General features: G+C 39.5%; 1 protein-coding gene across 1 annotated transcript; it reads left to right on the top strand.

The window, feature by feature from the left end:
* On the top strand, positions 1-20,877 carry LOC306704553 (uncharacterized protein). The gene is made up of 11 exons (XM_079170946.1): positions 1-124; positions 3,376-3,483; positions 7,266-7,473; positions 7,919-8,146; positions 8,940-9,046; positions 9,712-9,859; positions 11,385-11,437; positions 12,270-12,367; positions 12,480-12,714; positions 13,607-13,810; positions 14,071-20,877. The coding sequence occupies exons 3-11, from the start codon at positions 7,293-7,295 to the stop codon at positions 15,337-15,339; spliced, it is 2,523 nt and encodes an 840-aa protein (XP_079027072.1). The 5' UTR covers positions 1-124; positions 3,376-3,483; positions 7,266-7,292; the 3' UTR covers positions 15,340-20,877.
* Positions 20,878-23,441: the final 2,564 nt, after the last annotated feature.

The following is a 23,441-nucleotide window of genomic DNA, read 5'->3' as shown; positions in this document are numbered from 1 at the left end:
CAGCTACGCCTTCTATAAGTCGGTGGGCAGCAGAGCTCAACCCGACGGGCCCGTCCAGGTGTGGAAGCTCGGGGAGTTTTACTTCATCCGCTGTGGACCGCAGGATCCTGTGTGCATTGCAGAGGTGAGATTACCTGCTCATATGTTGGATTAAAGCTGCTATAATCTGCATTATTCTCACCGCAACAGCTCACACAACTCTATAATGTTTAAAGGGGTTGCTCTTGTTAATGAACGCACAGAGAATTATCAGCTGACTCTGCAGATCGTGAATAGTAGGAAGCTATTGTTATGCATTAGCAATATCAAGTTTACAGGGTGATCAAATTTCAAATGTTTTGCTTGCAGCTTGTTTATTGTATCTCTTACAAGGTGCTCCGTGGATCTTTACTATTGCATCATAACTAAAAAAAAGCTTGCATTAAAACGATAACATTTAAGCAGCAGAGGCAGAGATATTCTACATTTTAGTCCCTAGCAGCTGCATGAATACTGGATACTACAGTTCCCACAATGCAACTTGAAAACAGCAGGTCTCATTTTCACAAAGCTCCTGCAGAGCCACAGAAGACATTATTCAACCGTTTCCACAGTATTGTAAATTAGTTTTGTAGCGCCCGTTTAACTGTTGACTGTGTCTAACTAAATGTAGAAATTGAGCCCTAAACGGGTCACGCTGCTGCACTCCTGCCTGCTCACACGGGCTATAGTAGACACTCATAGTATGTTGTATTGAGTCTACATCCCACGGCAAGGCTACATTTAGTCGATTCAGGTCGCGAGCTGAAGAAGCGTTAATGAGATTGTATTTAGGTTGACAGTTTTGTATTGACGGTAAATGATCGTAATGACGGATGGGAAGTCTTTGGCTTCACGCATTTGTTCAAGTGACAAACGAAACTGGAAGGAGAGAAGCAAACATTTTAAATGAGTCAACGAAACTGAACTAACAAGTTTGTCTTCTTTACCAAATCAATAGAAAATCTGTAAGAATCACTTGACATGTGGGTCAGTAACAAACAACAACAAATGGAGTCCGTTATGTTAATCTGCAATTTAACATGTCGTGTCTGAATAAACACCTTGTTCACTTTGATGTTTGGCAAAGTCCGACCTGCAACACTTTCAACACTTGATGCTGTCTGATTAACATACAGCAGCAACACAAGGTGACATTAGATGATATTTGTGGTGGTAGACCCGCTGGGGGGGGGGGATGGTAGAAAGCTAAATCAATCCCGCGTACCTCAACATACACTTCTACCGTTTGCATATTGTTTTTTGTTTGGACGTTAAAAAGTTCATGATTCCCTCTGTGATTATATATTTTATATTGCTGTGAAAACATCTCATTTTAAACAACTGTATTCATTCAAGTTTAATCACATTTGAACACATCATGACGTTACAGTTTACCCTCGCCCAATACTCATTTTTACTGAATCAATGTCCATGCTGGGTAAACTATGACGTGGCAAATTCAAATTGGCCTTATATTAATGTTATATTAATAATAAATGAATACATTAATGGGAAAACAAGCTAAGTATGGTGTTGACATTGGCAAAGACGTCGGCTATTTGCGATCGCTCTGACTATAGTCGAGCCCAGAGATCATTGTCTGTCGGCACGGCCCTGTTTTACATACAGTGTGTGTGTGTGTGAGCCACTAGGAATGAAACAGGAGTTCAACTTGACGTCCTGTCATTCAATGCGTATCTACTGTTGGTAATAAAACACGCAGCAGTATAATTCACACTCTAATAACGTTTCAAACTTTGCGCAGTTAAAACGCAGCTGTTATAGTCATGTAGTTGGTTTAGTGTCGTAAACTACCCACTGTTTGTTGGGAGCTCTGTTTAAAAACCAGAATGGAAAGACAGAAACATCAAAAAGAATCTGTCTATGCTATAATACAGATATATTGCTCTTCATTACCTTTCAAACATACTTCATATTTTTATACCTAATATTTCCGTCCCTGTCAGGAGCCTGTAGGAATGATGACTCAGCGTTTCCAGTGATGTCATTGATCAGTAGTTGTTTGGCAGGTTTTGTTGAGGCAGCTTTGTGACTCTGGAAATATAAGTTGAACCCAGATATAAAGCTGGCGAATCAGACGATCTAGCTCTGTGAAACAAACATCTGATCTCAACCCAAAGACGCGCTGTACGCTGCCTGTGGTGAGGGCTCAGGGGCCAGTAGTGCGAGCTTTGTTTTAAAGAGGTTACAAGCCAGAAAATATCAACTGCAAACAGACAGATGCAATTTCATATTTTACTGTCTATCAAACTCATCATCTTACATTTCAATTTCTAACAATATTTAGCAAAAGGTCTTGTTTCCTAACTTGCGGTGATAATGAGAGTAGACTCGCTGTGCTCCTCAAAGTGAAATCCTGCTCAGCTTGGAGTCTTCGTTTTCTTCCTCTGCTCCACAAAAAGACCAGATTTTAATACATGCATACATTTGAACTGATAATACTTAACATTCAAGTTCAACAAAGTGTCAGATAAAACACAAAATACATGCAATTTTGTTCAATTACAAAAATAAACTTGTCTTTTATGTCACATTTTCATTATTCGGCTGACCTATGACTGTATAGTATCTTAATTACTCAAAACATAAGGCGACATATTTTCAGTTTTGGCAAACCAACAGCTGAAGCCTGTCCATGCTTCTGTACCATCAGAAGTAGTTTTGTAGGCTGAATATTCATCTTTCTGGCCCGACGCTCTCTCCTGTTTTTCTTTTCCGTTTCCTCGTCTCTGTATCCGGGTCTACCCTTAAACCACGACGTTGTATTTCTTTAAGCTCAGAGCACCGCTGTACTGAAGTAGCGCCTCCGACCCTTAGTCTGCTTTTATCTATAATTTTTAAAGCAGTGAATGTCAAAGGGAGCATATCTGCCTCCCTGACCTCTCCTTCAAGGTGACAAGATATTATAATGTCACACAATAATGTAATGGACCCATAATATTGCCTGAGGATATCTCTGGGTATCACAACTTGTAAAGTACACACGTCTTTCCCAGCGTTAGCTTTAACAGTCATATAGGTTAAGTTTTGGTTACTATAGATATGTTCCTGTGAAACTCTTTTATCTTTTGACCAAAGCTGTCAGTACATTGTGTGACCGGCTGGTTTTCAGTTTGACTGCTTTGCATTTCTGAGCTTAATCAGATCAGATGTGTTTCAGGATGTTCTCAGTCCTCAGAAGAACTTTTACAAAACTAATTATACATTTTGTTTTTAGTTAAATGCATTTTTTAGATCACAAGAAATGTGGTTCGGAAGACTCCAGTCATCAAAGCTTTTCAGCCAACTGTGTTTTAAATGACGTCGTGGTCTTCTTCTCTTCTTCGTGTGCAGGTGACCTTACTGTGGGAGGACCAGACACGACGCCACCTGCTGGCCAGCGCCAGACTCTACTTCCTGCCTGAGGACACGCCGAAGGGGCGGACCAGGGAACACGGAGAGGTGGGTCGAAGTGTTCATCTCTACATGGACGGATATTTCAGGCACATGTTTATTCTTCCGTTTATTTATATAAATAACTCTGTAGTGCCCTGTTTATGTTTTTATTGCGCACGCTTGAATTCATTTTCCTTCAACTACACCAAAAATAAACCACACACGTATAGAAGCTTCTATATAAGGCCATATCCTGCATTTTGGAGACAAAATAAAAGTTCCTGGAAGACTTTTATTTTGTCCTTCCCATTTATGTCAATGAGGGTGAACTAAAAAAGTAAGACGCTTGTGAATTTCCCCTTTTAAAATATATGTATTAAAATGATTTGCTTTTGAAGTGGTGTGGAGTAGAAGTATAAAGTACTTTAGTAAATGTACTTGTCCACTGCTAAAACCAGAGGATTAGTATTTGTAAGTACCACCTACATTATGAGCATTTATACAATATGAAGCATGACAGATAAGAGTGATGTCATTCTGCAATTCCCGCGGTCTGTTAATGGGAGTGAACGTCTCCCAAATATAATCTGGGGAATGCTTTGAGAGCATCTATTAATAATCGTGTCACAGGAACTCTACATCCTCCTTTTTTTTTTCCAAACGTCTTTGGCGAAGCACTTAAACAGGTTTAGTCAAATATTTCTTTCCTGTTGTCCTTATGCAAATAACATTAATGAGCACTAAAGAACATCTCAGCTCTCTGTGGTCTGATATTATTTAATGATCTGCTTTATATGAATTAAACAGAAACCAGTAAAATGACTTTAAACACAACATGCATAGAGTAAAAAGTATTGCTGCTGATGTTTTTGATTAACACAGTTCAAATGCAGGCTGCAGCTCAGCTTTCACATGAATTCCCCCTGTCGGACTAATGTATTACCCAAATGTAAATCTCTGATAATGGCGTGTCTGTAACGCACATTTCCAACTTGGATATTTCCACTGTTGAAGTCTATTTTTGGATTTTTCTATTTTCCTGGTGGAAAATTGAGCCTTCAGAAAGTGTTTTCACAGGAATCATTTATTTTATAAGGAGAGTTGAAAGTTTTCTTGTTTGTGTTGTAAAGTTTTGTATGAAAGACATCTTTCTTGTCTTGAAAGTTTAGTAGGATCAATCAGTGTTTACGTACTTATAACAAAGCATTCATCAACATTACAACATTTTAAAAGAGGAACAACACCTATAATCTGTAATATAATGTATATCTGAAAACCTTTTCAGATGGGTTGATTGTCTTTATGGCCAGGCTGTTTCCCTCTGTTTCCAGTCTTTATGCTAAGCTAAGCTAACTGACTTCTAAATAAGTACCTTTGTCACTTCTACATTAACTTCCACCCTGGAAGAAGAATGGAGTTCTCAAACTAATGTTGTTAACAATAGGGTTGATGTAGCCTGAGAGTTTGAATATTTGAGCTTTAAAATGTTTATTCATGACTCCTGCAGAGCCACTTAATGTAAAAACATCTAACTTTGTTCACATGTTAATGAGCTCACATCTGGCACAGAGGAGGTTGAGGTTTTCTTTGGGAGTGTGTGTGTGTGTGTGTGTGTGTGTGTGTGTGTGTGTGTGTGTGTGTGGGGGGGGGAGTGGGGAGTTCTGGGAGGAGACGTCAGCTGCTTCAGCTCCACTTTAGACCACAGACGTAAATGAGCTGCAATATGTTTGCATTGTGCCGATATTCTCTAAACAGACGAACATTGTCAGCTGAAATTAAATGTAGATGAAATTAGTTTTTAATATCACGTGTAAAACATTTTCACTCCTTAAACCTGATTCTTTCAGTGAAAAGATCAAATAACTAAACAGGCCCGCAGTATTGGAAAAAGTATTCAGAGCTTTAAAAAGTAAAAACAGAGAAATACCACAGTGTAGAAATACTTAAAAGTTACAAGTCAAACTTCAACAAAGGCTCATTTTAACTTCTCTTTATCAGTTGAAGAATGTAACTCAGTACTGTACTTATGTACAATTCTGATGTACTTGTCCTTTTTATTATTATATATATATATATATATATATATATATATATATATTTATATTATAAGTATTTCCATATTATGCTACTTTATACGACTACACCACTACTTCTCAGAGGGGAAAAAGTATTCCTTAAACTTCACTATTAATACAAAATATAACCAACTAATACATTATGATATATCATTATAGATTAATCTACCCAGCACTATATAAAGTAATTAAAATGAGCTCCACCTTTACCAGCTGCAACATGAAAGTGATGCATCAATGATTATAATCCAGTAATATTTCTTACTTATTTTTCCTTCATATTAACTCAGCAAACCCTCTGTGTGGTTCTTAAGTAAATAAAGATAAATACAGTTTGACTGTTTAGCTTCTAGATTCTCAGTAAATATCTCTCACTGGCTTGTTTGGTTTATACTTGCGGTCAGATTTCATTTTACAAAAACAAAAACAAAGACTAAGTGCAGATAGCGAGGAGAGAGGAGAAGAGAGGAAACCGGGGTTACAAAAGGCCAATTATTTACAGATGAATAAATAGTGATGAGTCCAACATGCATTTCTGTCTCATAAACTTCCTCCTTTATTTTTTAAATGCTGCATCACATGCAGTCATGGAACAAGTACCCACTATAACAATGCAACACTATAAAAATACTGTGTTCTATTATTGGATCATTTTTATTGGTGTATTTCAATATGTGGTTGGTTGAGTTGAAGCTAATTTTACCTCATAGACTGCAGGGGTATTTATTTTATAATAAAAATATGTAAAATACATGAGAATTACATTAACGTCACGTAGACGGGCAGAGTGGCTTTTATCCCCCAAAAGTTGGATTGAAAGTTAGTATGTGAAATAGTATTAAATCATACTTGGAGACAAATACTCAGTGAAGTTTTAATAAACAACCAAAGGCTAAAGTCACCGTCTGGCCTTTTTAAAAAGTGCTCTTAATGTTTAAATATTTAAATATATTTGTGCCGTCAGCTGTGAAAAGTGTAAACATGAAATCACTTTCTTTTTTTTGAATGGTAGAGAAAATGTAAGGTTTTAGCTCACTTTCTGCTCTCAGCCACACAGCTGTTTACGTTTCATAATAAATCCTTATTTGGGCAGGTTCAGCCTCATCTCTCGCTCACTCTGCAGGTTCTTTTTATGTTCTCACGTAAATGTCAAAGACTCCACCAGCAAACCAATCAAGAGTTGGCACGTGTTCAGCTCTGAAAGTTCTCCTTCACATGAGTAAGAACGAGCAGGTGAATGTTGAACAGGCGGAGTTTGGGAGGAGCAGTGACAAAGTGCTTCCTCAGACAAGAATCTAAGAATCTTCTATTGTTTAACTGTTAAATGCTTCTGCCCCACATCCAACCCCTTCACATGCGTATGAATCGTCTTTTCCTTCTATTTGCTAACGAGCCAAAACCAGATTTACTTTTCTTGCTCAAGTTTAAAGTTAGTCCATTGTTGTCAGTCCTCGGTGTTTGTTTTCTGTCCGGTTCTCCTTCCTCATGCTTTGTTGAGAGTTGTTACAACAATCCATGCAGTGTTGCCCAACTGCCTTCTCGACAAGACGTGCTGACGGATATCCAAATCTTAATTTAAGCTAAACTTTACCAAGTGAAGAGTGAAATAAATGCATCAATAGAAAAATAGAATTTTATTCATGATATTCTTAATTATTATTCTTTAAAATTCTTTTTGATGTGTTGGTTTGGAGTATTTCCCACATTTCAAGAAAACAAAACCACAACAGCTCATCCAGAACAGAAGTCTAACCATAGAATGTGTGTTTTTAGGATGAGGTTCTGGCGGTGTCCAGGAAGATGGTGGTGCGGGTGGAGGACCTGGTGCAATGGGCGTGTGCCGAGTCGGCAGGTTGGACCAGCAGCCTGAAGCCGCCGCCCTGCGGGACCAACGGCCTCCACAAGCCTCTACAGAGCAGCGACGGGAACAACAGTAGCAACAACAGCAGCAGCAGCGAGCCGCTCAAAGACAAAACTGAGAGTAAGAAAATGACTGAAACCCACGAATCAAACGCACCCTGAGACCCCACAGTGGTTGGCTAATGTGTGTGGCAGCAGCTTAATAAGCTAAAGTTGGTGCATGAAGTACAGAAATATTGTTCTGTCAATTATCAATTTTAGCAGCTTTTATTTTTTATCTTGTAGACGTTTCACAATAGAAGTTGATCATAAAAGGGAAGGATTATGTCCTTTGAGCCTTTGGACGGCTTTTAATGTAAAACATCTCTGCAGGAAGTTTCAAGTTTCATTGACAGTAGTCTAACAGCTGTTAAAAGAACAGAGACTAGTACAAAGATGAAAAACAATGACTCAAAAAGAGTGGTGAGTGCTGTACTGATGGAATTAGTGTGCTGAAGATGGTCACCATGCTGAACGAAACAACTGAAGTACATTTGGTTCATGCGTCTCGTGTCTTTTCTTCTCAGACGACCTGGTGGAGCGTCAGGGCATCAAAGTGCTCAGCTACCCGCAGTACTGCCGCTTCCGCTCCCTGCAGAGACGCATCCAGGTCGGAGCGAGGGGCCCGGTGCTGCAGGACCTCCACCTGCTGGCCCTGGGAGGCGTCAAGGCGCTGCCCAACACGCGGCTGATGTACTGCAGGGACACCTTCAACCACCCGACGCTGGAGAGCGCCAGCTTCTCCTGGCAGTTCAGTGAGTGTTTGAAGGGAAACCAGCCCACTGAGGGGCGATACCAGAGCATGAACCATACTGGATCATTGAGGCAGATACTTGACAATATTGTTTTGAAAACCTTTTTCCTAAAATGGTTCTCAACAGGCGACAAAAAAGGTTGTTTGCCGGCAATACTCTGATACTGGATCAAACTGTTTCTAGGTTTTCTGTGTGTCATTGAGTTTGTGGTTTGCTTTAACACAACTTTATTTAGGAATATAAAACAAAAAGCTAACGAGTTCAGTCAGCATTGAGTTAATAATTCGCAGATGAAAAGGAATAACTTTGTTTCCAAGGTCTGACAAGTTTCAGACTTCTATAGCACATGTAACTAAATGTCGTTGAATATTTACGACCTCACAAATATAATTGTTCCAGATTTTCCAAAACGGACAACATATTGACAGGTTCTTATATTTATAACCCTCTTAATTCGTTATTTCTATATTTAGTTTATCATTGTTTCAGTTTACCAGAATTCTTGTATTCCACTGCTCAGATAATATGATACATAACACACATTTTATGATATATAGATATTTACATGAATATACATTCATGCTGAATCCGTCGTAACGTTTTTCATGTTGTTAGTAGTGTGTAAGTGTTGGGACAGTATATTTAATCATTTGATTATCTTGCATTTCAATATAAGTTTAGATGTTGCCTCTGTTAGTCTCTCCGAACTCCCTTATTAGACGTCAGTAGCTCTCTGAAATAATTGGAAAGTACTTAGAATCACGAGTTTCTGTTGTGTATTTTCTTTCTGCAGGATGTCCGTCTGTCAGTCTTCGAGGGCGACCTCGCAAGAGGAGAGGCCGAGACGACAAAGACTCCTCGAACTCCAGCCAATCAGAGTCCTGGATTGAGAGGATGAAGGTTTGTTCCTAATATGTAATTGTTTACGTCTGTGTGGCTTAAGTTTTTTTCTTCAAAGCAGTTTCTTTAATTATATTTAAGATTTTTTTTTTTTATAAAGGAGAAGTTAAATGCACCAACTACCAGTTTGTTTCTTTGAAGCCTCTCTGTAGAATCTTATTATAAAGTGTTTAAAAAGTAAAAAAACTTGCAACAAAACATGTTGATTACCAATAAAGTACTTTGTATAGTGCTGATTAGCAAATGTTGGCATGCTAAAATTTAAACTAAACATGGTAGACGTTAGACCTGCTAAATGCAGCATGTTCAGTGTCACTACGCCCCTGTTAGCATACTGATGTTAGCATTTAGCTCAAAGCGCTTCTGTGTCAAAGTACAGCCGCTATCGTAGATTGTTATTCTTGTTCATTTAGATATAAATAGTAGAGGTGTATTTACAATGATAAAGGAAACTGATAATTACTGTGTTAACGAAGAGGAACAGCGTTCAGTACATATCTTCACTGAGACATCTCGCAGGACTTTTACTAAACAACACGACTACAAACTCAAAACGACCTCTGAGTTGAAACAAAACGCCCGACAATTTCTAGTTCCATTCTGTGTTAGTGTGTAAACTGGTTTAGTCTTTTCCTGTCAGTGTTGTAACACTCGTCTCCTCTCAGGAGAACGTGATGGGCAGCGTGGAGGTCGGCTGTGAGGGCAGCTGGCTCCCCGACCCTGAGGAGCAGCTGTTCCTGGATCAGCTCTTCGCCTACATGGAACGCCTCGGCTCGCCCATCCACAAAGTCCCCAACCTCGGCTTCAAGAAGAGTGAGTCTCATCGTCTAGTTCTTCTTTGGTTTGTCTTTCTTTTTGTCCATCTGTTCTTTCTTTCTCTCTTATCTGTACGCTCTTTTTTTAATCTCTTTTTTTCTGGTCTTTTTGTCTTTCTTCTCTTTCTGTTTTTTATTATTTTCTTTCTGATAGTCTTTCTGTTTCTCATGTATTTCTTTCCTTTCCTCTGTCCTTTCTGTCTTACTTATATTTTCATTTCTTTATTTCATTTTTTTTTGTCTTTGGTTTCTGTTCTTCCTTTATATTTCCATCCTTTCCTTCTGTATTTTGTTCTTTCTCTCTTTTGAAAGGTGCTCTTGACATTAGAGAAATTAAAGGAGAAGTTGACGGGTTCAGTTCATCCCGATCATGCTTCTGGCTAAATCTGTCAGAAAACATTTCTTTTCCACCTTTTCATTTAACCAGAACTGCCCCGTTGAGATTAAAAATCTTTTTCAAGAGGCCAAAAGTTACAGACCGACAACCTAAATCCGAAACGCTAAAAATATCCCACACGATACCAGATTAATAGTCATATTAACAATAAAGTCATAAAAGATCACATCTTAGAAACAACGGCTGATTAAAACAGCACTGTGGACGGCTGCACAAACTCCTGCTCGACTGGTTTAACGATCACACTTGTTTGTGTTCAGGCTTCATATTGTATCGCTGCTGTTCACAGTTTACCAGCAGCAGAAAATCTTCTTAAAAATGATATAACTCAGTTTTTTAAGCCACGCAGACTTCTTTTTTTTTTTTTTTATTTCTGCTTTTTATTTACAGTTCCTACATTTATAATATCTATCTGCTTTTTAGTTGTATTTAGTCATATTTCAAGTTCAGCCTTTTTTCTGCCTTCACCATCAACTATTGCGTATAACAATACACATATACAAATATACGCTATGCAGAATAATACCACAACTCAAAATGTGAACACTTTTTTATTAGAAATACAAATGTAATGTTTCTATAATATCTTTATTTACTTTATATATCTATAAAGTATATAGTTTTATATATATATATCAAGTTCAATTAAATATTCATACTGGTAAAATACTATGTTTAATATCGAGGGAAACTTTGGGATCTTAACTGTCATTTTGATTTGAGATAAACTGAATACAAAAGTTGTTGCTGGTGGAGCTGCCTGAAGCGTTTGTGTGTTTGATTATGTAAATATGTGGCAGCAGAAATCCTGATCTGAAGCTGTGCTTCTGCTTTCTGTTTTCCCCTGAGGATCATTAACATTTCATCTGATCTGTTTCATCATATTACAGCTGCAGTCAAACCCTAATCATATGAAAACAGAAGGGTTTGTTTTATCTGGATCTTTATAGGCAGGAGAGAATAAAATTGTGCTCATTTGAAATACTTTACAGGTTTTTATCAGAACACATTTGTTTAGTCAAATTGAGTGCTTATATTTCAGAGTTACAACTTTTGTCTGCCGTGTTTCATATTTGCATGTCTCATCTGTTTCCACTTTAAACATGTCCGCCTCCTCTCTCCTTAGTTGACCTCTTCCTCATGTACTCTGTGGTCAAGCGGCTCGGAGGCCACAAAAGGGTGAGTCACTTCAAGTTATTTCACTTTATTTAGCCCATTTAAGCTTTATCTTGGGGAATAGTTTGATATTTTGTGAAATTCTTATTTGCTTCTTTGTGGAGAGTTGCATGAGAAGATTGAAACCACTCTTATGTCTGAACACTAAATATTTACTGAGCTTCAGCAGCCAGTTAGCTTAGCATAAAGACACATCCAACTCTACACCCTAAACAAATAGAGAGAGCAGGCCCTACAACAATGTGTTGTTTTGGGTGGTAAACGGGCCTTTGTAATTCAGATTGCCACCCCGAAATTAGGTATGTGCATTCAGTGACAAGTCATTTCTAAGCAGTTTACAGTAAATAAACACACAGAAAACCCAGCTTTACAATCGATGTAAACAGCAGACGGTAGAGAAACGGCCGGTATAGTTTCAGCTCAGTGCGGCTCTGTTGACAACAAAAGGCCTGTATCCCTCTGTACTGAGCTGAGCCTTGTACTGAACAATACTGCATTATACAACATGGTGTTACACCCCTAATGACACACTGTATAATGTATGTAATTATTGCAACACACACCCAACCACTCGCATGCCAAACATTTGCATTCAACCCACACAGACTAATCCTAAAATACGTCCCAGCTGCGGTCACACTTAATTCAGCTCCTCATCCATTTTCATGATGATTACCCATTGAATGTTTCTTGTTTCTGAATGGTAGTTCAGTTTGATACCCAGCAAACACACGTTCCTTTTCTGCAGGATTTCAGAATTTCAAAGCTGATCATGTTCATGTTTGTGTGTGTGTGTGTGTGTGTGTGTGTGTGTGTGTGTGTGTGTGTGTCACAGGTGACATTGGACCGTCTCTGGAAAATAGTCTATAACGAGCTGGGAGGATGCGCCGGCAGCACCAGCGCTGCGACCTGCACCAGGAGACACTACGAGAGGTCAGACATGAACATGAACCCCTCCTACAAAATCCTTCAGGCTCAAACAAAAGGTTCAAATGTAAAAGTGCATGCACTTAGCATCCTGTAACTCTGTGTGTGTTTATCTCAGGCTGATGCTTCCTTATGAAGAGCACCTCGGAACGGCGGCAGCAGCAGCAGCAGCAGCAGCAGGAGGAGGAGGAGGAGGAGGAGGAGCAGCAGCAGCAGAATTCAAAATCCCAGAATCCCCCATGCCTCTGAAACCCAGAGGGATAAGAGGAAGGAAACCACTTCAGAGAGGCAGAAAACCAGGACCCAAATCCAAGGACAAGAAGATGACAACCCCTGCTGCTGCTTCTCATGCTGTAAGTGACGGCCCAAATGTACACAATAGTTCATTTTATTATCATTTGTTTTAATCATGTAATGACTTTCCTACTCCTTCAAACTCAATTTACCTCCTGTTCTGTTTACTTCTGCTGCCAATTTGCACCGTACACGTTTTTCAGTCAGAAATGTGTTTTTGCCAGTGTGGGCTCTTCATCTTAGAGAAACACTGTGACGTCATTGACTCATGATAAGTTTGGAAGCAATATCGGAATGTACCTTTTTTTAAATAAGCAGGTCAGGGGTCGTATTCACAAAACATCCTAAGACTAAAAGTTATGTGAAACTCTTAAAATGTAGGGAGTGTCAGCCCTGTCTTTAGCCGTTTCTTAAGTTTTTGGTCTGATCTTTTGAAATAATGATGTAATAATTACTTTTAAAAGTATATTTTGATGGTGGTGAGTTAATAAAGTCAAAACAATCCACAGTGGAGATGTTGGTTAGCGCGATAAATACATAAAGCTAGTTCCATGGCCATCGCTGGATTTCCATGTCAAATTTCTGCTGCACTGTATGAAGACCTACCCTGTTAGAACATTTGTTACGTTAACTGTGAAAAATATCACTTCCCTTTACGATACCGAACAAGTGAGTGTTTTATTTTGTGGAAAGCCAAAGTCCTCTGTGAACATGGTCCAGATAAAGAAAGCAAGGCAAGGGAAATGTATTGATATTGCATATTTCATTGCTGGTAAACTCAATGAGCTGCACATTATATGTACACAATGTACAGAATACAAGAAAGTGCAACTACAGTACAAGAGAAAAATACACAAAAAACAACAACAACAACATCCTAAAGACATGAACAAACCCAGCGAAGGCTTAAAGACACTAGACACGAGCGCTGATCTTCGTGTCTCCGAGTAGATCGTGAACCCGAGCGGCACCGTGGTGGTGAAGAGAGGCAGAGGCCGGCCGCCGGGCACACGCAACAAGGCCACGCTCATCGCTCAGGCCAAGCTGGTGGCTCAGCAGCAGGCCAAAGCCAAAGCAGCAGCCGAGTCTCAGCAGCAGAGTCCTCTGCTTCCAGTCCGAGGGGACGGTGGACCGGCCCCCAGCAGCACGCACAGGGTAACGCCTCCAACACTGCTGTCCTGTGAAATGATCACCACCTGTAGGCTTGATAGGACCTTAACGTCATATCACTGTTTAAATAAGTTAAAAAAGACTGAGCTGCAACATAAATATGATAATAGTGATTTGTTAGTATCAGTATATCATTATCATTATTAGATGCAAGTTGAAGCCTTTCAAAAGCTGACAACAGATTCATAAATATGAATAAACCCTAACAATGACCGCCTTGTTCTTCTTCTCTCCTCCCTCTGCAGCCCGTCTATCCGTCTATCCTCCCTGTCAACATGCCCCTCACCCCCGACCTCTCCCCCATGTCGGCCCCCTTCCTCCCCTTCCTGCCCAAACCAAAGGAGCCGATGCCGGACCGAGGGGAGTCCGTGGCTCCTGCTCCAGGTGTGCTCCTCTCCACTCTGCCTCTCCACTTCGTTGGAGGATCTCTGGGTGGCTTCAGCCCCAACAAAGGCGTCTGTCCTCTGGATGTCTTCAGGAACCGCATCAGCCTCCAGAGAGGCCCGGAGAGCCCGGCCCTGACTCCTCAGGACCCGACCCAGCATCACCCGACCCAGCATCACCCAACCATCTACACACTCCAGCCCAAAAGTGGAAGCCCGAATACGCCTCATCCCAGCGGGGACCAGCTCCAGCTTCAGCCCCACTCGCTCCACCACCACCAGCAGCAGCAGCAGCAGCACAACCACTGCTCGGGGTGTAACGTGGACGAGACAGCCCAGAGAGGAGGCAGCCGGGACGCCAGGAACCGGCCTCCTCTGCCCCCTCTCCGGGTCCTGCCTTTGAACCTGGACTGCAGCGTTCAGGTGTGCCAGCTGATGAGGACTCGTCTGGGCTCGTCTCAATTCCAGACCTTCACCCGCCGACTGTCGGAGGCTCTGTCCCAGGACCTGAGCACCAAGCCCCCCTGCTCTCCCATCACCCCTCCCCCCGAGCAGGCGCTGCCTCTCAACCTCAGCAAACGCTTAACGGCTAAGAGACCTAGCACGGAGGGACCGGAGCAGAGTCTGGTAACGATCAACGGGATCACGGATCAACCGCCATCCAAGAGACCCAGACTTGGCTGCACGGAGCAAGCCGAGGGCTTCAGCCTGGGAGGCCGGTCCAGCTCTGGAGGAAGTGACGGAGGAGGAGAACAGGATGTTGAGATGGAGAACCAGGAGGAACCCGCGGACCTGAGCTCCCCTAGCAGGATCAGGGCCTTCCTGCTCGGGCTGCCACCCTTCCAGGTGAAATTTGAGGACGATCTGAACGGGACGAGGTTTGGGAAATTTCTTCCAGCGGTATCCATGGCCGAAACCCCGAGGACCGAGACAGAGACAGGAGAGGGAGGAGTGGCATTGAAGAAGGAAGTAAAGGAGGAGGTGGTTGAAATAGAGCGACGTGAAGCTGAGAGAAACAACAAACTACAGAAGTCAGAGCAGGAGGAGAAAGATCCCCCCCACCTCTCTGGTCCTGGTCCAGCAGAGCTGAAGAGAGCCGGGCCCTCAAACACTGACACACACTGTTTTTAGCATTATTCCCTCTGTTGATATTAGCATTTTGTCTGATAAATTGGGGATTTGTCGGTTTTGGAATGTGGGAAGTTGTTTCCACCGTGGGGCTTGGTGTTGGTTTTGGATGCCGGATGTTTCAGCGGTTGATCCGGCTCCGGTTAACGCCTGAACATTTGGAGCAGGGATGTTTCTTTGCTTCACATTTGAGAACAATTGAACTCACAACTTCTCTTTGTTTCCCATTTTTGTCTCCTTATTTTTTTTTCCGTTTTTTTAGATCACGTCGTTGATTGAACTTTGCAGAGGAATGACGACACTGACACTCATGACAATCACAAATCAGTTTCTCTTTCTTTCTCTGTTCATTTCTGTCTCTTTAAGGTAAAAAAACAAAGAAACAGAGGAGTGAGACTGTGACTCTTAAACAAACACTGCCATAACCCTCCATAACACTATTAACTCTACTATTCAATGTTTCGGTGGAATATTGAAAAAGATTCTTATTACTTAAAATATAAATCATTCTATCTATGCGTGATGCTATGCATCAAGACTTCATAAATTAGCATCTAGAGTGTACTGTAGTTTGATAGTTTCATTTTTAAATTGTACTCTACTTCTGTAGAGAGATAGTTATTTTCTGATAAAGTGTCTAGATGTTATCTGGAGCTCCTCAGTCTTCACGTTATAGCTCGTTAAGTGGAGCCTTTCTGTAGTCCTGCTCATTAGAAGAAATTATATAAACTTACACACATGTGCCTTAAATGGCCGGCGATCTGTTTCATCGCTGGCTTCAAATACATTCAGTTAAAGAGATACCTTGATGTTGGACCTGTTAGGTTTCCCTTCACGCCTCAGCAGGGCTGGGTGTCTTTGAACTACTAGTGTGGAGACGATGCCTGAGATTCTGTTACGTTGAGAAATGAAACAACTTTTAACAAAAGAAGCCAAAGTCATCAAATTTTAAATGTCTTAATATTAGCAGCTGTACTTGTCTGAATAAAATGTAGGTTTAAATCAAGAGGTTTAAAAATGCTGCCGCGTTTCACACAGCACTAATAAATAAAGTAAACGTTTCGATACCCAGCCCAGCTGTTTTCCTTGTTAACACCACTGTGGCCACTCGTTGGCGCCGTCGTCCCGCCTTCATCACTACCACTCGTTCAGCCGATAACGAATCAGCACAGGTAGAAGACTTGTGTGTAGAGATCAGACATGTAGCCCAAACATTCAGACTACCTCAGTTGTTTTTCCAACAATTTTAAATTGTTTCTTAAATTCCAGAAAAATATTGGTTTGTGTCTTTTCTTTCAATTTGTTGACAATAAGAAAAATATATATAATATCACCAGAATTATCCTTCACCCTGCAATGCATACCTTTTCTCCATTCAGACCTTATTGTGATTAGATCTGAAGTTAGGAGGGAGGCAGATGGCCGACTTAACCGTTATATCAATCGACTGATATCAAGAAAAGGTGGAGGTAGTTGACCTTTCAACTTGTCAGGGTTTTTATTTTTTGTTATGTGAATAGTTTGACATTTTTGGGAAGTAGACTTACTTGCTTCCTGGCCGAGTGTTACCAACATCTCTAAAAGCTTACTCTTTAATACTTTATAACTCGTTTGTTTAATCTGTACAAAAAAGTAAATGTATAAATTACACGTTGTGGTCCTTTTGGGAGGTTGTATACCACCATATTTGTTTGCTGGGAGCAGTGACTTCCTGGAGCCCCAGTCAATAAATAGTCTGACACATTTACCCCTTTAAGATTAAGATTTAAACATTTTAATCAGTGAGCGTTAGCGGTGTATTTTGTGACTGTTGGACAGAGCCTGGCTAGCCGTTCCCCCTCTTTGCATTCTTTGTACTAAGCTAGGCTAATCATATATTTGCATGCATTTTGCATGCATGCATCAGAGAAGTATCGATCTTCTCATCTAAATCCGGGCAAGAAAGCAAAAAAGCCGTTGCTTTAAGAGAGCGGCCGACATTCTCATTCTCAGTGAAAATGAGCAAATCAAACCTTAAGCATTCACCAAAGAACGTGTTGCCGTTTCCCACTTTAAACCAATCCTCTTCTTCATCTAAAGTGCCAACACAAAAACACCGACACCATATTGTGACAAAAACCCGATGTAGCTGAAAAAAAGAAAATCAAAATGTCAAGGTATCCCTTTAACCGCAGCCTTTTCCTTCCACTCGTCTCGGTTGGTTTCAGATTTGCACACCTACTGTACCCACGTGCTTCATTTGTTTTTCCATATTTATATTTGCCATGTTTTATTTCATCTTACTGCCAATTTTGTTTTTGTTACTTTAATAGTGGAATCAGCTACGACACCGAAATTAACTGGTGCTGTTTATTCTTAGTTATGTAGCCATATTGTTGTTGTTTTTTAATGGTTAAAGCTGCAAATTATTTTCATCTCAGAAAGTCATTGGTCTCAAGAAAAGAGTTCTCACAGCAGATTTATTTGTCCAGAGAGTTTTAAGAAAATATTTTAAAGAACTAAATTAAAAGATAACATGACTTGTAATGAAAATATTTGCAGTTTTATTCTGAGTTATCGGGCGGTTGGCTTTGTGTGAGACGGAATTGTTTGTGAATGAATGCATGAGTGGAGAAATGTATCCTCGGTAGATCATAGCTGCGTAGAAGCACCAAAGCACATGTAACTCCACCAGAAATCACCAGACCTCACCAGTGACAGTTGTCATTCATATTTCAGGATATTATCGGTCATTATTTTTAACGAGAGGAAGACTAAATACTTCTCATCTGTGGTTATTTCTTGACAACAATCATCAATGCAGTGAGAGTGGATATATCTCACAATAAGTCTGATATTCTTACAGCTGGATTAATGTATATTTTGGGTCTCACTCTGCTTCATCCTGTCTGTAAGCCTTTATTTATTAAGGTGACGTGATTCTGAGCGCGCTCAGTCTGTGCAGCGCTGCCCTGCAGTAAAGGCCTCTGTGTGCTTTAAAGAAAAGAGTTTGTACACCTGCGGCTAAAGGTACAAATGTTTGTATCCGAGCTTTCACACTTGATTGTTGGGTGAGAAGCCGCTCGGTGGCGGTAATGTACCACCAGCGAAGAAGAACAGCAGCATGTTTGTTTCCTTTTTTAGAACTGTATGTCTTTTGTGTGTCTTGGCGCTGAATTCGTTAAAATGGGGAGGACGGCCCACACTTTTACTGCACTCGGTTGTACGCTAGAAAAAGGACACTTGAGATCAAACTCCATCACACCTCCGTACAAACTCCTCCTCAGCTGTAAAGAGAGGTGTCAGACACGTTTACGCCATCAAAAGTGTTCGCAAACTCCCTGACAAACTGTTGCTACGCTTGTCAATTTATAACTCTCCTTCATTGTGGATGTAATCGTGAAAAGGGCTTTTTTATTTTATTCAACCCTGCAAAATATTGTAGTTGGCTGATAAAATTCTTCTTGGCCTTGGAAGTGACGCTGGGCTAGCTTACTTCTGTAGGTTCAGCAGTAAGCTAGTTAGCCAGACATGCTAACGTTTGTAGCTTACGATAAGCACTCTGTTTATTGCATTCCTGACAAAGTTGCTCCTGCAATTAAGGTTTTGGAAACACTTTAACGCTTTAAACTTTTAACGCTTTGCGAAAATAAAGATGTATTAGCTTTATTAGATAAGTTTCACATATATATACACTTAAGTCGCTGTCGCCGGCAATATATGTAACTTTCTGAAAAATTGGCGTGAACATATCTTTCAGGTTCTCTTTTTAAATGAGTTCTCCATGCAAATACTTCTGCCACTTTTTGTGTGTGGAAAACCGAGTGCAACACCTTAAACCAACTAACTTAAGTGCTCTCTGTTCTCCACATTTCAACGAGTTATTGCATCGCCAGCTCCGCCACGTAGTGGCAGACTTTTCACCCCTCGAGTGTGAGATTCACACATTTTCCTTTAGACGACTCTTTGTGCAAAGAGTCGTGCTTTCATGTGTAACATTCTATACGCTAGGAGCTTCCCAGTCAAACCACAGCTCCACAGGACCAGTTTGATGTCAGTCTGACTCTCCTGAACATTTTGTTGCCTTACTTAGTTAACCCCCCCCCCCCCCCTTGCATGTTCATTTTTTTACGTTAATGACAACATGTGGAGATCTTCTAGTTTGGACTAAAACCAGTACGAGAGTCAAATTGTTTTTCTTCTTCTTTGGTTATTTAAGCTTACGTTTGTAAAGGTTTCTTTAGGTATCATTTCTTTTTTTTCCTTTCCTTTTTGATAAAGTTAAAGATTTAAATGTTTACATTTTGTTATGCATGTTCAAACAGATTTGTTATATCCAGTGTTTTGCACACTACTTCAGCATCGGTCTTGAACGGCACTGCTCATTTATGTAAAGTACTTAAAAATGAAGTGCCTGATACTTAAAAGTGAACATTGGCGTTGATATTTGTAAGCAAATGAAAGTTCCATTTGCTCATTAGCCTTCATGCCATTGACTTGAACAACGGCTCCTGTTGTCGTGTGGTGTTTTCTCCATCCCTTGTTTCAAAGCATGAGGGGAGATTATCTCGCAGGACGCTCGCTCTACTCCGCGGCGTCTCCCGGAGCAAACTGGACCTACAGGACTCGACACCTAGTGATGCGATTCATCCGGTGAGCAACATTCATGAAGATAAATGATCAAATTAAAGGTGCTACATGTGACATTTTAACATCTGGGAATTATTACAGAAAAGAAAAGAACTTTGTCATGAAACCAAGCTGTGAAATGACTGAGGCACAAACGATTATTTGCTTTATTGATTGATGTGCAAATCATTTTCTTCATTGAACAATTAATCATTCAGTCTATGAAGACGTCCGTCAGATTTCTACACTCCAAACCAGTGAATTTGACATTCATGAGTAAAAAAATTACTTAAAGGGGAATTCAAATTTGCATCATCCATTAATTCTATAATCCATAAAACATGATAAAATAGGGAAGATGTCCTTCACACAGATCAAATTGATGTCTTGTTTTGTCCGGCCAACGGTTAAGTTAAGCAGAAGGGTTCATGGGAAATGTAGTCTGAATTTGGAAAACCATCAGCACTAAAAGTGCTTTTCCATCCTGTAAAAGTGGGACGATGTTAAAAATGCTGCATGTTGCACTTTTTTTCCTAAACTGTTGGATGTTAAGTACCAATGAATGTTTCAGTCACATCTTCTTGTGATCTCATTTTGATCACTTGACATCATTTCCTCAAATTTTTTGGTTCTTTTTTTTTTTTCTCCTCAAAACAAAAGATGAACTTTAAAAAGTCGGTCACACGTTTTTTTTTCTTTTTTTTCTTTAAGACCTGTGTTGAACTTTTGAAGAGAACGAACTCTTTCTGGTATAATCACAGTCTGCGAGCCGTTTGACTCGATCTGTGTTCTTGCATTTGTGTGATTTGATGATTCCAGATCTGCAGCACAAACTCCAGTTCCATATTTTAGTTTCTATAAGCGGTTAACGGCTGGCAGTGTCAGGTACCATTCCATTTTAACACTGTATATTTATAATAAAAGTAATCCGTTAATAAAGCCTGAGTGGGTTTTTGTTTTGTTTGTATCTTTCTAAACAAGGTTGAGTTAATTTCTGCACTTCTATTATTAATGAACATTTACTGTAAGGTTCATGGTGTGTTCTCATGTGGGATTTAGATTTTGAGGATCACATAGAAAATGTTAAATTGAAAAATAAGTATTTTTTGAAGACAGTCGCATTTCTTTCAACATTTAATTAGAGTGTTGTGACAAAAGTTGTAATACGAGAATAAAGTATTGATTTTAATAATAATAAAGTCATAATATGAGACTAAAATTGGGATTTTAACATAAAAAAAAAAGATTCTTCCTGAAAGAATTTTTATTGTTACAAGATTAAAGTTGTAATTTGGAGGTGCAATTATAAATGGTAAATTATAATATTCGGAGGATAAAGCCATGATTTTATACAAATTGTCATAATTCTGACAAATGTCCTGATACTTAAGCTGTCACAAGTTTTTAAAAGAAAAGTAAGAATTTTGACAAAAAGTCAGAATATTGTGAGAAATTGTTATATTACAATAATTAAGTTGTAATATAAATAAGTCGTAGTTCATTATTAGATAGTTATGAGATTATTGTATATAAATTGAGGATAAAATACCTAAATGATCTCACAGTTATGATCTCACTAAAGCTGTGATTCCTTAAAATGAGCACAAGATGGAGGCAGAGCTCTGTTCATAATGAAGAGATGTGGATGCACAACTCTCACCTTTGAGCTTTTATTTGGGGCGTTTATCACAGCAGCAAACTCAAATATTAAGAGAATAAAAGTGGAGGTTATAAAAGAAATTCAATTATTTTTTTTCAAGAGTTGATATAAAAATCCAGTTAGTCTTTTGATGTGTCATTTTTTCTTTATCGGTTTTACCTAAAGATTAATTACTTTCCTGTTCATTTGTTTAAATCTACAATTTATTCAATAACTTTTACTGTTTTTACTTTTTTGCGGCAAACTTCTTCTGATACTGAACTCTTATTGGTTTCAGGAAAGAAAGAAAGAAACATGAAGTTGTGTGTTGAATCGGCACTTCTCAGGTGATTTGGACGCATTCGTTTCTCTGGTAGCTTCTGAGGTTTCATTTGTTTTTATGTTTTGGGGGAACTTGGTTACAGTACTGTGGTTGGTTTGGATTAAATGAACATAATTGTATAAAGTTAATGAAGTACTTCAAACTAAAACAACAAAAACAGACACTATAGTCTCCAAAATGTATGAATTTAAATAAGTTAATTTATGGGGCTCCGTTTTTATAACGGAGTATTTGAATAGTCATAATAATAATTATAATAATAATTGAAAATAGAAACTTTAAATATTTGAAACAAATAAAAATAAAAAAAAACAAAATCGTAGCTGAGGTAAAATAAATCCATCACCAGATGGATTTTCTGGTGATTGAAACGTAAAAAAAAAAATCTGCATCAAGCTTTTATGTTTACACACACACATTCCTTCCCTCCCTCCAGGTCTTTTATTCTCAGTGTGTTTTAAAAAAAATGTCCAGTGTGTAAACATTCACACCAAAGAGGAAATGAATACATTCCTCAGTCAGCAGCAGGAACATATTGTTACCTACTCTCTCTCTCTCTGTGTGTGTGTGTGTGTGTGTGTGTGTGTGTGTGTGTGTGTGTGTGTGTGTGTGTGTGTGTGTGTGTGTGTGTGTGTGTGTGTGTGTGTGTGTGTGTGTGTGTGTGCGCCCAAAATCAGCAGGACTGGATCAATAAGGCAAGTTTATTTGTAGAGCACCTTTCAACAACAAGGCCATTCACAACTGCCTTACATAAGACAGAAATGCATTAGGACCAGAAATAAAAGAAACATCAATATGTTTTTAACAAGAGTAAAATAAAATACAAAGATTTTTTTTTAATACTAACACTATGAAATGACAATACGTTGTGTGTCTGCGCCTCTAGAGAATGATCAGCTGAATCTGCAGCTCCTCTCGGCTTTACAGAGCTTTATCGTGAGTTTCGTTAGTCAGAGACTAGCTGCTAAAGAGACAGTTCTTTCCCTCAGGAGTGCAGGAGTGGGTGGAGACCAAACACGGAGCTGAAAGAGAGACAATACTGGACTTGCATTCACCAGGTGATGATATGTACATGTTGGGTTCACTACTTGGTTCAATTATGTCGTTATGATTTATTATAGTTTATTATTGCATACTAAGACACAGAAAGTTAACACACTCTCTCAGGACAAAGACGCATATCTAAAAACCGGTTCAAAGGTCGAATAGTTTAGTTTTCTGGAGTGAGATGAAGGACTCTAATGAGACTACAGACTTCTAATCTTGCTTGGCTTGGTTGGGTTCAGTATTTCATGTCATTCAGTGTCCCTCTCTGTCTCTGGTCCGGTTTCTGTTTTGTGGATTACAGAATCACCACGGGGCTCCGTCTCACTGGTTTGGTATGTGAGTTGTGTTTTTCCTGCACAGCCTGACAGACTTTTAACCCTTTGAGACTAATAAATATTTTCCTTTGAAGCCTCACCTCTTTGTCCGAGACTCAATCGGCTGACTGTAACAAAAATACTATACAAATAC

The sequence above is a fragment of the Pholis gunnellus genome, assembly GCF_910591455.1.
Source record: "Pholis gunnellus genome assembly, chromosome: 13".
NCBI classification, from domain to species: Eukaryota; Metazoa; Chordata; class Actinopteri; order Perciformes; family Pholidae; genus Pholis; species Pholis gunnellus.
The sequence above is the reverse complement of the archived record's forward strand: the minus strand, read 5'-3'. Positions and strand labels throughout refer to the sequence as shown.